The 17,185-nt window shown below is 38.6% G+C and overlaps 1 protein-coding gene across 1 annotated transcript in view; it reads left to right on the top strand.

The window, feature by feature from the left end:
- RYBP (RING1 and YY1 binding protein) overlaps window positions 1-16,868 on the top strand; it is a 70,082-nt gene extending 53,214 nt beyond the window's left edge. The window contains exons 3-5 of the mRNA XM_033210459.1: window positions 12,131-12,307; window positions 12,414-12,512; window positions 12,835-16,868. Coding sequence (XP_033066350.1) covers window positions 12,131-12,307; window positions 12,414-12,512; window positions 12,835-13,087 — 529 coding nt within the window. The 3' untranslated portion in view covers window positions 13,088-16,868. The remainder of the gene's footprint in view (window positions 1-12,130; window positions 12,308-12,413; window positions 12,513-12,834) is intronic.
- The last annotated feature ends 317 nt before the right edge of the window (window positions 16,869-17,185 follow it).

Here is a 17,185-nt window from a genome sequence, read left to right as displayed (position 1 = left end):
AGCTGGATCTTAAAGCAGGTATGGGTTTTATAGAAGAAATATGGAGAAAAAGGGCATTGCAGAAGCTAAGGAATAGCAGATAAGAAATAAAACAAGTGGTAAAGGTATCTTCTGAAAAAGATAAGATAAAGTTTAGTGTGACTTGAGCTCCTATGAATGAGAGGCCTGGGACAGTGAGTGTGGAGAAAAAGCAAGCTGAGAGAAGTGTCTGAAGAAACTTGTGAAGAGCCTATATATCATGCTAGGGAGTTAGGATTTTATTCTGTTAGCAGCAGGCTGTGGCAGAGTTTTAAGCAGAGGAACAGGCAATTCACCTTTTCTCTTTAGGCCCTTTGGCCTTTAGCATCATGTATAATAGCTAGAGGGAGGACTAGAAAAGACCAGATAGGACCGTATGGACATAGGAAGATACTTAGGCCCTGAACTAGCATGGAGGAAGACAATGAAGACGAAAGGTGAGTATAGGAGATTAGAGCGTCCTTTCTGAGGTTTCCTTGGCATGTGAAGAATGAGGGTGAGGGAAAGTTCACATACTAGAGTATCCCCAGCAGTGTGTTCCAGACATAATCGTCTTAACTAATTGATGCTGAATACATTAGATGATACACATTCTGATACATTTTTTAAAACATCATTTCACCACACTTGCTTGGAAAGTTCTTTGGAGAATTTTGCTTAGGTAAGAAAAGTACTCATGAGTGGGAGCTGTGCAGAATTAAGTTTTTATGTAGAAATACTTGTTAACACTCCTCTGGTCCTTCAAAATGAAAAGAGTACAGAATGAAAGAATTGGTTAAGATTTCCTGACATGTTTTCTTTAGTTAGAGTGGACTTTGATACTTGCATGATTAATTTCTTAGGCACTAAGATGTGCCTGCTTGGGTGTGTTAGGATGTAGTACATGACTGTTGATAGCCTTGAAGTTTCTCCTCTTTATTCAAGTTTCTATTCTTATGCAAATGTTTTCTGGTTATTCTGATAAATATTTAATCCATATGTAAAAAAATATGACCAACATTTTAAGTTCAAAGATCACTATTTAAATTGACATATGAATTCTCATCTACCTGTGCCACTCTGTGCCCTCCCAGCCCCCAGAAAAACAAAACCATTTTTATGGAGTTGAAGGAATTATCAAGCTTGGTGCTAGTGTTTCTAGTAATAGATACTGGTAATTTTAGAGTCTTCTTCACCTTCATTCATACCTGATTTTTCAGCCATTTGACCAAGTAAATAAAGATACCCTAAAACTTTTTTTTCCCTTACTCAAAAGCCATTTCCTTCCCTTAATGGAAATAAAGACCATGATTACCAGAAATGTTTGAGGTATAGATGGTATTGTCAGAGTTGTAATTGTATAGAGACCATCAAATTGTCTTTCCATCTGGTGGGAGAAGAGTGATCACACGTCTGAATGCAGAGATAATATAGTATCAGTATACTCAGTGTTCTTGGGATTCCTCTCCCTATGTCCTACCCTTTTATAGCCCCTACCAATCAGAACAGTGAACACATTGCAGATGTCTTGTGCAGGCATCTTTTGATAAAACTGCACAAGAGAATTTCTCTTTGTTCTAGATTGCCCTCCCATATTTGCAAAAGTTTCTACTCCCTTATATTGTATTCCTGTACTTAAGGTTAGACAGTAGACCAGTGATGCTCACCTGGGAGTGATTTGTTTTCTTCTGGGGAACATTTGGCAATGTCTAGAAGCAAATTTGGGTGTCATAACTTGAGAGACAGTGGTACTGCTGCTGGCATCTAATGGGCTGCTAAACATTCGCTAATGCATAGCACAGCCCCCACAACAAAGAATTATGGGGCCCAAAATAAGGAATAATGCTCAGATTGTGAACACTGTAGTTAGTGAAGTGTTGGGAATCTTCTGAAGTGATAATGGGCTTCAAGAAAGTTTTTAATAACGAGTAATGTAATTTTTAATAACCGGTAATAAAATTGTAAAGTATTAAAACCATTAAAGTTTTAATAACCAGTAATTATAATAGATCTCTTGACCATGAATGAATTTGTCAGGGCTGTTATTTTGTATTATTTAAGTTTTTGTTTTGTTTTAAAGGTTAGATTTGAGGGAAACCTTAAAATTTACCTTAGGTTAGTTGGAATCTTAATTTGATAGGTGAGGAAACTAACACCTGAGGAGGGCAACTAGTTAAATATTTGTTAGACTGTGGCTTATCTAATAGCTTCTTTCTTTGATAAGTTACTGATTCTTTTGTGTTTTGCAAGTACCCATGTTTGTGACATGAACTGTAATTTCAGAATCATTAAATGCATTTTAAATAGGATCTTTGACAGCTTTGAAGTAATTTGCAGAGCAGATTGGATTGCTTTAGTGTAATGTTTCTTGGAGAAAGACTTGATTTGTCACATTTATTTGCATCTGAAAATGGCGTTTGCTTAGAGATTCTTAGTTTCTGGGATTCATCTTCATCATAGACATGGTTTAGAAGGTACTTTTGTGTATCTTTTTTTGGTGGGGGAGAAGGAACAATCATGTCTAAGTCACTAAACCAACAGTATGTAGTTTGTAGAAGGTTTGTAAAAGCATGATGTTTATTTCTAACTTGCATGAGTTACTAAGAACATAAACTGCAAACTTGCCTGCACCTCAAGAACAAATACTTTATTTAGTTGTCTTTATTAAATACTCAATACAAGTGTCTGAGCTAAAGGAACCTTATAGATCACTTACTGTAATCTTTTTGTCAACAAAGAAATTGAAGTTTGGAGAGATTATCTAACTTATCCAAAGTCACAGACTTAGGGTTCCAAGATAATATGAAAGCAAAAAGGGGGAGGTCTAGATATCTCTTCCTCTAAAGGACTGTGTCCCAGCTTGTGTGACAGGGGAGACCCCATGTAAGACAAAGGTCCTCACCAGAGGTCTGGGCTGTTGGAATCTCTTGTGTTATATCTCAATTGGCCAGTTGGAAAATGAGCATATATCCACACACATCCAGAATGCACAGCACCGTGCCTCTGCATTTACTAGGCACTGGGAGAAGTCTGTTGCATGAGTTTAAAAACGTAAGTCAAAATACTAAAGGTGAAACTGAGATGGAGAGGAGGTGGCATAAGCCAGAATGCCGAAGATAAGAGTTGAGATGCAAGAGGAGATGGCACAAGAAATGTTACATCTCTGACACAGAGAGTAGGGTTGGATGTCCACGTAGGCTTTTGCTCCTTCCAGGGACTCAGATGAGGAGAAGATTGCCTCTACCTCGCCTGTAGTTGTAGTACCAGCAGCTGCTGTGGGGCTCACACTGCCTCAGATGGGACAGTGATCCTGCAACACTACTAAACCAGATGATCAGCAAGCAAAAAAAATCTTTTACCATAGAAGAAAGTTTATGTTGAAAATATGGAATGGAGGTATCAAAAAGAAATGTAGCCATTTTCCAACAAAAGTCCATTTTCAAAATGATTTAGGAAATGCTTTTCTTTACATGATACATTGAACTAACACATTCTTTATTAGTGGGCATGTTCTTTGGAGAAGGGCTGAGGGAGAGCTAAAGGGACTATTTATTATGGGACATTTACTTAAAATATTTGAATAACCACAAATAAAATTCTGTTATAGGCACCACAGGAGAGAGGAAATGGAAGGAAGCCAGCTTATGACTTAAATACTTGAAGCCTACTTTTAGAAAGTTGTTCTAGTGTTAAATAAGTTTAAGATTTTTCTTTATTTTCAAAATGTTTCCAGCAATTGGAGTCAATGCTGCTTTTCACTTTTTTTTTGAGGAAAAATTTAAGCCTGAGAAGTTGCCTTCTCAAGACTGTCTCTTTCTTTACCCGCGGTGCAGTAGAGTTGCGCAGTCCAATATTTGGCATGGTGTTGCGGTGGCCGTTCACAAGCGTTTTGGTCAGAAGATCTCTTAGGTTTCGTAAGAGTATTAATGACCCCAAGGAGCTTTTGTTCATCTTAGTTATATGTATAGATAATTCCCATATCAGAAATTAAAACTAAGAAATGTTTAAAACATGAAAATATACGAACTCTCAGACCAGTGATGGCAGATGTCATTGCTTTGGAAAGCTCCATTGTAAACTCTTGAAGAAAAGAAAGTGAAAAGGCAAGTAATGTTTTAAAATTATTATGAAAATAGTTTTGTCTCGTAGATCCTCCTGAAAGGATCTTGTGGACACCCAAGAGTCTGGATCAACACTTTGAGGCCCACTGGGCTGAGATAACTATGTGTTGCTGCCAGATTGATTTATAAAATAGGTCTTTTTGTTTCCAAAAATCAGAACCACTTTTAGCTCTTTTTATTTATTGAATATATGTTCCTGAGTTGCAGAAAAGTTACGGTATTTTCACCTGTTGGTGCTCAGGTGAAAGTCTGTTTTCAGGGCATAAGAGACATTTTAATATCCAAAATGAAAATTTAAGGTGAAGGAGAACATTTCAGAATCTGCTGTTTATTACGGTAAAGATACTTGTTAGTCGTGTTGGAGCCAGTTGTTTCTAACCAAGCTGTATCTGGTGAGAGTTTGTGTGACACCATATGTGGATATTGTACAATTGAAGTTCAGTGGCCTTCCCTAAAGGCATCCTCTTTTAAAAGGGATTTCTGCAAAACCAGAATTCTCTCTGAAATATGCAGAAAAACTGGCAGCTATGTTGGTGAGGCTCCTTAGTGCTGCTGTTGCTGTTAGACAGCATAATTAACTTTAGGATGCTAACATATGCGAAGGATTTATGTCTCTAGAACCATTTCCCAGGGCAGACTTACCAGCTTCTTTCACTTGTAAATCTTTCCACTTGCCTTCCAGTATCTGAAGAAGGGTGGCAGACACATCTACGACTGGAAAAGTAGTGTTTTGGAATGTATGTATTATTTTTACAGGGAGTTATCTTGTGGATTATCTATCTACATGTCCTGTTACAAGAGCTAAGTGAATGGTACCTAATTTCATCCTGACCTCAGCCCTATGAAAGTAGGTGTGGCCTTGTTCTCATTTCAGGTAATTTACCTAAGCTCAGTAGCAGGTCTGGATAAAGTCCAGAGGCTGTCTTAACTCCAAAGTCTATACTCTTCCTTTATAGTACTCTGTTTCCCTTTTACCTGTGAAGATGACGGAAGGAAAGATCAGGAAGAAAGGGGATGACTTGAGTTGTGAAATTTTGATAGGATTAAATTTGAAGGAAATTTTTAATTTTCTAATACAGAGCAGAGTGATTCTCTTGAGTCGAGGATGTATGTGGGAAAGAGTAACCTAGAATGGGACTAGGACCCCCTTCAGGTCACTTAGTAGCTCCGTGTAGATGGGCCAAAGGATTTGAGAAATGGAAGAAAAGTGTTTACATGAAAGAGGAAAGTACTATTTAAGAGACAAAAGAACTGCAAAAAAAAATACTGTTTGGGAAGCAGAGGGAAATTAATAATCTCCTGCAACATATGATCTTGGTAAAGTGACAGTTGAGTTTTTAATTATCCATATTATAATGATGGTTGGCTTCAGTCAAGTCATGAGGTCATATATGTTCCTTGGTATATAAAAAATATAATGGAACAGAGTATATGGGTTAAGTGAACAGAAAACAAATTGTATTAGTCGTCAAAGCCAGAGACCAGTAGTGTTTACTGGACAGTGCTATTGGGATAAAACAACTCCAATGCTTTCACACTTTAACACTGCTTTCCTTAGAAGTAAATATATATGTTGGCCAACTTAAACATGGATTGTATTCCACAAACATATTTGCAATTTGGTTATTTAAAACTTGGAATACGTTATCTGAGACAAGTCCCGACAAAGATTTAGCCTCAGCATGGCTTTAACAAGGTACTTTTGCAAAGAAGAAATAAAACTTGTATGCAGTTTATAAAGCATTTTCACACATGTGACCCACCTAGTTTCCTGCAGTTGGATTTTACTACCATTCCTATTTTGTTTTCAGAATGTTTTAGTCGGCAGGTGTTACAGAATAACAGCTGAGTTGTATACTTTGGTAGGTTCCAAGGTGGGATATATGCATTTTGGGACATCAGTAATATAAAAATTCAGTCATTATTGGATGGGGTAAAATCTGTCCTAGCCAACCCAGTCCACATGTGTGTGTGTGTACAGTGTACATGTACATGACCTTCTGGATGTAGGGACAGGAAAACAGGTCATGTGAGAAGGCTAATTACAGTATCATAATGTGACCTATCATAAAGAATCCTGATAAAGAGTGCATTCAGTGGAGAGACTTGCCCAGAGTTGTTAAATTCTTGAAGCTGCTAATTCTTAAACTAATAGATTGCCAAAGCAAGGAAGGGTTAGGGGGAACATAAAAGCAGCATACAAAGAACTCAAAGGCTCGATGTAAGCTGATTTGATGAAGGCATTTTGTAGGTTGTAAGGAACTGTGTTAATTGTAAAGTACCTTTTGTTTGAGATGGATGGGTTTATTGTCTTAATTCCACAACCCGTGGGTATTTTAATTGAGAAGTGAAATGCCAGGTGGATTTCGGAAAGTGAGCAAAATGGACACATGGTTGGTAGTTTATGAAAGGCTGGACACATAATCAAGGAAAGGATGCAATTTATTAGAGACTCTTCTTGCTCTTTATTGCCTGAATCACAAGATGGCTTTGTCATCTCCTTGCTTGTTGTGGTAGCTGAGATCCAGAGAAGTATGTGAGAAATGAGCAGTAAGGTCTCATGTTGCACAAGAGGAAAAGGAAAAGAGTAGTACACAGGGGAAATGCCTCTTTAAAAAATAACTGTTTTACCTGTGCTCCCTGAAAGTGCTATCAGTACACATACCAAAGCAATCCAGAAAAGGTGTCTTGTTTTCTGTTCTCATTTGTGGTTGTGTACCTTTGAACTCTCTGAAGTTTTTCCTTTCCAGACACTAAGGATGCCCCAAATAAAGATCTGCTTCACTTTTTATAGGATGGACTCTTCTGAAATGTTAGCTACTTAAATGCAAATAAATATTTTCCTGATGATGTCTATTATTGTAGTTTCATAGCACATTTTCGTTTATATGCTACTAAAATGGCAACAATAAACCTGTAAAATATTTCAAGAAGACACCCTTTTCATAAGAAAATACAGTCGTGAAGAAGACACAAAAAGCTTGTTTGCTAAATTTATGAGGGAAACTGTTTACTATCTTGAATCTCTGGTCATTTTTGTTTTGTTTTGTTTTGGAGATTGGTAGTGCTGGTGGTGGTGATTGATTGGTTTTAATTTGAGACTTAGACACCAAAAGTTGCAGGCCATGGGCTCTGATCTAATATTTACTGCTGTATTGTGAAGGTGTTTACCTGCTTGTTTAAGGTTCGTTGGGGAAACTTGAATAATCTCGGAGACCAAGCTGTCAGCTTCGTATTGAAGAAGTGACTTGCCACAACATGTTGAAAGTTTTGCCCATTAAATGAGTGCTATTTACAGTGTGTTGTATGACACTTAGAAGACTTCATTAAGCAATATGAATTTGTGGGAAGTCACTGTTTCTCACCGATCAGCAGTGTTAAGTATCATAGTATGGGTTCATTCCGTACACAGAATGTTCTAAAGGCAGTGGAAAGCAAGGAAAACAGTCTTGCCTGTTCCCCTGCCCCCTTCTTTTTTCTTAAGGACAACCAAGTAGTCCCCTTCTTGCCAGAGTAAGGCATGGTGAGGCTAACAAAGGTGGCAGTGCTGTTCTCAGGGAGGAGTCTAGCTAAACGGTAACTTGGACCTGAGTTTTTCAGTCCCTAGTACCCTCATCACCCTTTTCATCTCACATTGCCACCCCGACACGCACGCCAGGCTGCGCTCTTCAAAGGCATAATTGTAGAGTGTTCAAGGATACCTGAAGATAAGAGGAGTCCATGAAGAGTCCAGATGGAGCTGAACCTTGGATGAATTTCTTACTCTTTCTGCTCCTCAGTCTTCCTAATTTGTAAAATGGAGATGACAATTCCTCCTTGAGGGCATGTTGTGCTGACTCTGACTTCTTGATGTGCCTGTCCTGTGATAGCTTTGAAAAGGTTCTGCCTCTCCCATGTTAGGTACATTTGTAATGTTTAACTGGGAGAGCCTGGCACAGCATCCCAGGAGTGGAGTGTGGGAGTGTGCATAGCTCTGAATGGAAAATTGGACTTTCTCATTCTTCCACTTGCCATGCAGCGAAGAGAGTATTCGTCTAGAATTGGGGAAGGGGACAGATTGCAAGAGCCGCCAGAACATCTCTGACAACGTAGCATCTTTATACGGGAGGGCTCAGCCTGGTGGCCCTTGTATTTTTCTTTTCCTTCGCCTTCCAAAAGGTGAATTTCCCTACCTCATCTCCTGCTCCCCAACTCTAGGAGTACTGTGGCATTTGTTGGGAGAACTAGTTTGAAAAAGCAGTTGCACTAGTTAAAATGATAAATGCTTACCTGTTGTTGAGGGATTTGGGTGGGGAAGGAGGGGGCAAGTGATGGTTTAAGAGTTAGGTTGTCACTTAAGGACACATACAGGACATTCGGAACACAGCAGTACTTTTCAAACAACACAGGTGGTTTAGCAGATGCCCCATTTTTCTTGGTAATAACTAGATCCCAAATAGTCTTGTGTCCTTTTCATTTGTGAAATTTTGGTTTGTTGACCAACAGAGGGAGAAACACTTCATCATACTAGTCAAACATTTTATTAGGAACGAGTGAGACTTTCACCCAGTTGTTTTTATATGTTGCATTTTAAGAGGACTTACGGGTGAAATTTACGTTTTGTACATACAGAATTCATCCTGTAGATACCAGATTGTCTTGCGTGCACTGAAGAATTCTGAGTGTGCATTTGCTGAACTGTTGAATGATATCAGTGGCAGAACCATTCAGAGGGCACCTTACCTGTTGTCTACAGTGTGCCAATAAATATTCGTGGCAGATGGGCCATGTTTTAGGGAATAAGCCATTTTGGATAAGCATGATCTCTGGGTAGTGGAGACCTGCTTCTTTTAGGCATACTATATTCATGCTATTAAGAGTAATTTGTGAGATGCAAGTAAATTTCCTTTTCTTTCTCGTTCATCACCTGCTCTGTTTTCTCCTATACTGTTAGTGCCTGCTACTCACCAAACCAGGCACTGCTTTTGATCTCCATGGTTCATTTAATCTCTTTTCTGATTTCTCATTTCCAAATTCTGCTCACGACCCCTACACTACCTCTGCCGTGTTGCGTGCCTCCCTGGAAAGGGAGAGACCAACTGAGAGAACTTGCTCAGATTGTCATCTTTTCTAGTAAAAATGTCACTTTATCTTTACCTAGCATCCCTCTCATGTCTCAGTAGAAAGTGTCCCTATTCCTTTCCCTAGGCCTTTTATTTGTGTTCTTTCTCTCCCTTTGACCGATGATTTAACCCCTCTGTCTTGCGTGCCCTCCATTGTTCTCCCTCTTTGATTGTACAGCATCATCCATGACACTGTTTCCTACAGAAATCCTCCTCAGTTTGCTTGGGTAATGAGCAGAGCAATCCCTTACTTCAGCATCACAGTTCTGTGGTGAGGAAGAGCTCCTGTCCTCTTCTCTGGCAACCTTCAGGCTCTTAATTCTTGCCGCCCTGATCCCACATAGCCTGCTCTCCTAAAAGTCACCAGTGACCTCAATCTCCAAAGCTTGGGCCCTCTTCTCAGTTTGCATCTTACTTTGTCTTTCTCTGCGGTGTTCATTTATTCATCCAGCAGATAATTTTATTGAGTACCTAGCACTGCCTAATGCCATGATGACAAAGATGATTAAGTGTGGTCTTTGCTATGGAGTAGTACACAGTTGATTGACAGTTACAGTGTAACGTGGTAAGTGACAACTTTTATAGGTTGTCCTGGAGTAAGGCAGGCTCCTCCGTCTCAGATTGGGTGGGCCTGGTGATTAGGCTGAGATTTCTCTGGGACCAAGCACCTGGCTTACCTTTGCTTCTCGTGTTTAGGATAGTCTTAAATTGGTGTTCAGGTGACACCTCTCTTGTTCTTGGATCGGATATCTCTGGCGTAAAGTACCCATGTTGGCTTAATTAAAACTCTTCTTCTTCAGGGTGTAGTTTCTCATAGTTTGAACGGTTTATTCACATTATTAACTCTGGCTACAGTATTTCATTTTAACACCTGAATATTGGTTAATGTATGGTAGTTTATTTTAGCACCAATTTAAACTGGTAATCCCTGTAGACAGCTGATCTGTGTCCCCAGTGAGTGCGTGTGCAATGTCTTGTAGTGGTCATTATTTTTTTAAGTATTAACACAATCATGCTTCCTCTTTAAAAGGAGTAAAATGTATTAGAATGACTACTGCTGCTGTTAGAATCTGTGAAAAAGGGAAAGTCACCTTTCACCTAGGGCGTCCTGTGTGTTTCTTGGAAGAGAGGGGCTTAGAGTAAGTACATGCCCCTTCTCCAGGGCGCTTTCACATGTGTTTGAATCCCTTGTCACTTGTGATCCAGGCTCAGGTAATACAAGGTTTCGTGGTATGCCATCCCATGACCAAAACTTGTATTGCTAGAGACCAGTGGTAAGCTTGCTCTGAGCTTGCTCCTTTTTCACAGTGTTTTCTTGCAAAGTCATGACCAGTACTGAAACACTCAGAATATAACCAGTTCCTTCAATGTTCAGATTAACTGTGATACTGTCATGGCATAAGCATCTGTCCCCACCTGTCCTGTGGCCCCTGTCAGCTATATCATAGCCACTGCCCAAGAGGTGCTCCAGTAACCACACTTGGCTTAGGGAGCCAGCATGTCATGTACCTAGTGGCTCTCATTTTGTTTCCTGGTAAAGAATAGCAAAATTGGCCAGGTGTGGTGGTTCACACCTGTATTACCCCAGCACTTTGGGAGGCCGAGTTGGGTGGATCAGGAGTTCCAGACCAGCCTGGCCAACAGTTTGGTGAAACCCCGTCTTTACTAAAAATACAAAAATTAGCCAGGCATAGTGGCAGGCATGTGTAATCCAACCAAGCTACTCAGGAGGCTGAGTCAGGAGAATCACTCGAACCTGGAAAGTGGAGGTTTTATGAGCCAAGATCGTGCCACTGCACTCCAGTCTGGGCAACAGAGTGAGACTCCACCTCAAAACAAACAAAAAAGAATAGCAGCGTTAGGTAAGAATGCAGCAGCTTTGTTTTGGGTTTTGTTTTTAGGTTTTTGTTTTCTAATCCTCCACCACTGACTCTCCTATTGATGTGTCAGACTTGGTTTGTCCAGTTATTTTTCTCCTGGGGAATTGGAGAGGGAGCTATCGGATCTGAAGGAGACTGTTACATTGTGGCAGCCAGTTGTTTTACTTTGTTAATGAACCATTTCTATATTTGTTTTCCATCTTAAACTTGGAAAGTTTATTATATTGTAAGTGTCTAGATGGGAATGTCTTGGAGAATTAATATTATGTAGAAATAAAGCATAGGCATTCCTGTCTCCCTTTTTCATTTAGGGCTGTGAATGGTCATGCATTGTGAAAGTGTTTGGCATCTCTTAGAATTTGTGAACAATAGTGCTAAGAGCCAGTGTCAGTTGGAGATTGGCACAGACATAATGGTTTATGGCACAATGAATGTGTCACTTGTGTAAGTTTTTTTTACAGTGACTTTCAGTCTTCACTCCCTTGGGAGCTAGTATGAGCTATAGTTACCTTTATTGCTCTATATATGTTGTCTGTGCCAATCACAGAGCTGCAGGGGAGCAGAACAAGTTGGAATAATTAGATTGAGGAGTGAATGTCACACTTCTAATTTCATTCTCTTTTCAAGGGATTACTCGTGTCCATTTAATAAAATGAGATTAACCCTCTGCAGCAGGAGTATTTGAAAGCTGTCAGTCAGTATAATCTTGACGGCTTGAAAGAAGTAGTGTTCTCAGCACTTTTAGAAACACTGTCATGTTTTATTGGCTCAAAGACTATTTTACTGCACAGGGATGTGTATGTTAGTGTTATCACTTGTGAATGTATCATTTCCTTTGAAAAAGGAAAAGTTTAGTATCCATACTAAATAATCCATACAAAATCATGCAGAAATAACACGTACCATATAATTTAGTTTTGAATTGGCAGATATCAGTAATAAAATACCCAAGGAATTGTGAGACCAGATACAAATGTTAAAAAAAAAAATTATAAAGCAAATAGTGATATATATTTTTTGAACATTTTAGAAAACCTCGGATCAATTCTCAGCTGGTGGCACAGCAAGTGGCACAGCAGTATGCCACTCCACCACCCCCTAAAAAGGAGAAGAAGGAGAAAGTTGAAAAGCAGGACAAAGAGAAACCTGAGAAAGACAAGGAAATTAGTCCTAGTGTTACCAAGAAAAATACCAACAAGAAAACCAAGTAAGTTTCTGGTTAACAAAGTACAGGATATTACTTTGCAAGTGAATTCAAGATATCTTCTAAATGCCTGTTTTTTGTTTGTTTGTTTTGTATCTCCCTCATTTAGACCAAAGTCTGACATTCTGAAAGATCCTCCTAGTGAAGCAAACAGCATACAGTCTGCAAATGCTACAACCAAGACCAGCGAAACAAATCACACCTCAAGGTACTTGGAAGCTAGAATGACATACTAAATTCCCGCTCTCATTTACTTCATCGTAATCATGAACCTGGGGTGGTTTTGTGCCTTGGGTTTGTAGGCTAGTAATTTTACAGTGGTCTCAAACTTTGCTCTCTGTGCTTGTTGGATTGATTATTGCTAAAGCTGAGCAGCACACTTTGTAGTCGGCTTTGGCATGTGCGGTAGGCAGTTCAGATTCGTTGCCACAGTGTCGTGAAGTCTTGTGTGTATTGATGACATTCTGCCAGAAGCTGTTTTTGATCCATAACTTATTTAATTGGCTCTTCCCCTGTGGTGTTCCTTCTAGGCCCCGGCTGAAAAACGTGGACAGGAGCACTGCACAGCAGTTGGCAGTAACTGTGGGCAACGTCACCGTCATTATCACAGACTTTAAGGAAAAGACTCGCTCCTCATCGACATCCTCATCCACAGTGACCTCCAGTGCAGGGTCAGAACAGCAGAACCAGAGCAGCTCGGGGTCCGAGAGCACAGACAAGGGCTCCTCCCGTTCCTCCACGCCAAAGGGCGACATGTCAGCAGTCAATGATGAATCTTTCTGAAATTGCACATGGAATTGTGAAAACTATGAATCAGGGTATGAAATTCAAATCCTCCACCTGCCCATGCTGCTTGCATCCCTGGAGAATCTTCTGTGGACATCGACCTCTTAGTGATGCTGCCAGGATAATTTCTGCTTGCCATGGGCATCTGGCCACCAAGGAATTTCGCACCCTGACGATTACTCTTGACACTTTTATGTATTCCATTGTTTTATATGATTTTCCTAACAATCATTTATAATTGGATGTGCTCCTGAATCTACTTTTTATAAAAAAAAAAAAAAAAATCTGCTGTGCACAATTTTCCATGTACATTACAACTGGTTTTTGTTTTTGTTTTGTTGCGGGGGGAGGGTTGGGAGGGGGAGGGAACTTTTATTTATTGTGTTCACAAACTCCATCCTTTCAGCATATCCTTTTAAGTTTAGTTCTTTCTTCCAGTTATACTATGTACTATCAGTTTTGATATAACTATATATATAAATATAAAATTATATATAAAGGGTTATTTGAAACCAATCCATGGCAACGCTGGTGCTTGATACACTGTGAAGTGAATACAACATTGAACAGTTACAGATCTGGGACAGTCCCTTCTATGAAAGTGCTGAAATTTAACTAAAATCAGTCTTACATGAAGTATGTTCCAATCCATGTGGGAACTTGACTCTCTCATCTGTCTAAAGAATACTGGACGACATAAAAATATATATTTTTTAAACAATGTGATCTCAAATTTAAAGACTGCTCCAGATAGCCTGCATTTGCAATGGAATAACTGACAAATCACAAGTGGTTTAGTTGGGGAGGGCTTTGATCATTCAGAAGTAACTAAACTAGCTCCAGAATGCCAAGTATTTGTGTAAATTATGGTTACATGTTATCATTTGCTGTTCTTACATAAGCACTCATGAAAATATGGTATTCTGTAACTCGAATTCCATCCTCCATTTTCCAGACCTCTACTCATGTCTGAGGTAAATCTAGAAATTTTTTTAGTTTTAGGATTGAAACGGTCTATAAACTGTATTTTTGGTCCATGCAGGAAGCTGTCCCTTGTTTCTACATGACATTGCAGTGGTGGTTTCTGTAATTCAAATTTGTTTGCCTCATGTCCCTTCGTCTCATAAACCTTCACTCTACCGATTCAGTTGTGAGCATTCTTTGTTTTTCCTTCTCAGAACCGACTATGATTTGTTTTACTGAACAAAGGTTATCAACCACACATCTAGTCCTGACATGGAGCTTTTCAGTGTTTGGAGACGTTTCTCAATCTCCTGCTGTGGTAGGAACTCCAGTGGTGAACGGCTTGCGCGCCTGCAGCCAGAGTTGCAGGGAAAGCTCATACTTACTGCGAGCAGCATGTAATCTTTTTTCTTCCTGGACGTAAAGATAGCTTGAATAAACTGTTCTATTTCATTCTCTTCACTCTTTTTACTGTCTTGCAAAAAAAAAAAAAAAATAACAATGATAATCGAAGACCACTAATACAATTCCACCTCTCCTTATTAAAATAATTTTTTAAATTTTTGTTTTGCTCTTGTTTGGATGTGGGGTCTCTCTTCTATTTGACTTTTACATTTAGATACAGAGTTTGTAGTACTTCAGAGACATTTCAAGCATGAGAATTTGAGGTTACCTCTCTTTATTTGACGTTTAGGGACTCATGGGAGGGCAGCCTAATTTGTAATGAAGCACCACATTTTGGTGTTAAAAATCTGGTTTGCTTAATAATAGAAGTAATTTCTGTCTGTGGAGGCAACAAATAAAAAAATTAACAGCTTGAATTGAGTAGCCAACAGGAAAGGTTCCTTTCACATTTACATTAAAACTATTCTGTAGTCACTAATGTACCATAATTTAAATTCTTTTCTCAAAGGTATAGATTATAAAGCAGTGCCATTTGTTGCTGTGGTCCTATTCTCAAATGCATGGACAATGTTCCCCCGTTTTTAAAATAATGCTTGTGTCTGGGATGCAAGCTACGCTTATCTTTTTAAATACATTTTTAAGGTATTTATTAATGAACCAAAGGGAATCAGATGCTTTCTGTAGGCATCAGAATATATAATACAAAGTGATTTGACTATGAATTTTCAATCCACATTTTAATATTAGTGGGATATTGCAAAGACATTCCTTCTAAAGTTTTAATATTCCTTTTATTAAGGGTCTCAGGGAGGGTAAATTAGTCAGCCATATTTATTTTCCAGAGGTTTAAGGAATTGCTGTTTTTAACTTTTTTAAAAAAAAAAACTTAAATGCCACCAAACTCCTGTAGGTTGCACTGCTTTTTGAACCAATAAGTGTTGGTATGCACTTTGTTCAGACACACTGTGTACTTTTTCAAAAACTAGTTTCATGTAAAGTGATTGGACCCCATAGATTAGTGGAAAAAGCTGATTAACCAGCTACTCATAGGCTGCTAATTCATTCATGCCAATGTTTTGGTTTTTCAGTTTTGCCTCCGTGATAAATTAAAGAATGGGGAGGGGTGAAGGAAGGGGAGGATTGCTTTAGAACAAGTGGCATGAAATTACCATTTTCATAGAAACCACAGCTAACAGTGGGAGTTATCTAAGCAATCAGATGTTACAGGGCCAGCCCTTTAGTTGCTGTGGTGTAGTCTGTTGGGTAGTGAGGTAGCAGGTACTTTATAGACTTTTAATTTTGGAAATTGATGACATCCCTCAGGCATGTATTCTGGAAATGGAATTCCTGTAACTTCCTGTGTCTGCAGTTTGCCCTACAATTAGTAGGCAGGGCGTAAAAACACTAGTGTAGATTATAAAGATATATATTAAAAGAGGACCAGAAATACTTGGTATTCAGTGGCACAGAAAGCAGGTTAAACAAAAAGCACAGTGTTATGCTTGCAAGTTTCCATTTGTTTTAATACCACGCAATCTTTTACACTCGTGCGTGTGCACGCGCACAGAGCTTACCTGACTTTGCTCTGCTTGAGTCATGCAGTTAAAAAAAAAAGACATCTTGACACCCACACAATATTCTAATCAAAACCTTTCAGTTTCAATCTGGATATTTAAAAACATTGGCAGAAGCTTCTGTGAGTTTAGTTCCACTAAGATGTTTCACCTGCCTTATCAAGACCATTCTCAGTCTACTTTTTTAAGCTACCGTATCTTAAATTATTGAAAATTTATTAATTGCTGAATATATAATAACCTTTGCTTGTATGTAACCGAAAATGGTTTAAGAGCCAACATTTAGAGTATGACAATGGAGCTGAACAGTTTTTAATGCGCAAGCAGTTCTGTTCTTGTGTATGACTTGTAACCTTAATTTACTGTGTAAAGATGGTTACATTATTTCCTTAGCTTTGTTTGTTGGAGACAAATAGAGAATGCTTGTTAAGTATGTCAAAACAATCTTATCTTGTGAATTTTTGTTAATGTATTATACGAGCTATATTTTTCATTTGCCCAGAAAGACAGCTTGTATAACGCTTTTGGAAGTTTCTGCTCTGTAATGTCTTTAGAGCTGACAGTCTGTTAGGTTTGTTTTTTTTCTTCATGCTAAAGTGTCAGTTGGTGGTTTTGTGAACTGGTCAAAAATTCACAGGTCTTAAATGTTTTGGGGGAAATTTATATTGGACACTGCTCTTTGTCTAGCAAATAAAAGATGTTAATATATTCCTGTTACTGGCATGTGCACGACTATGTTATTAGAAGCCACTTTATCATTTTCCTGCTTTAAATAGAAATGTCTATTTATGAATTCTGCTTGTAGTTTTTTCACAAATAAAATAGTAAAATTTACATTGGAAATCTCTATTTTTGTGTGTATAGATTTTAGCCTTTAGAATAATAGTTAATTTTTAACCTGTGGAATATTTCCAATGTGAATAGGGAGCTCACTTTGTATTTTAGAACTTGTTTATCAGAAGCTGAAAGTAGCTGGGTGCTTAAGTACATGCCTCAATGATGCGAAAGAAGACATAATTGAGCAAAAGAATCACCAAAATTTGAAAGAAAATGGACTGCCTAAGTGTAACCTTTGAGATAAATTGCAATGATGTAAAGGAAGGAAATGGGATTTAAGGAAAGAAAATGGAGATAATGCTAAAAATTGCTAATT

This window comes from Trachypithecus francoisi, unplaced genomic scaffold (genome assembly GCF_009764315.1).
Source record: "Trachypithecus francoisi isolate TF-2019V2 unplaced genomic scaffold, Tfra_2.0 Lachesis_group0, whole genome shotgun sequence".
NCBI classification, from domain to species: Eukaryota; Metazoa; Chordata; class Mammalia; order Primates; family Cercopithecidae; genus Trachypithecus; species Trachypithecus francoisi.
The sequence above is the reverse complement of the archived record's forward strand: the minus strand, read 5'-3'. Positions and strand labels throughout refer to the sequence as shown.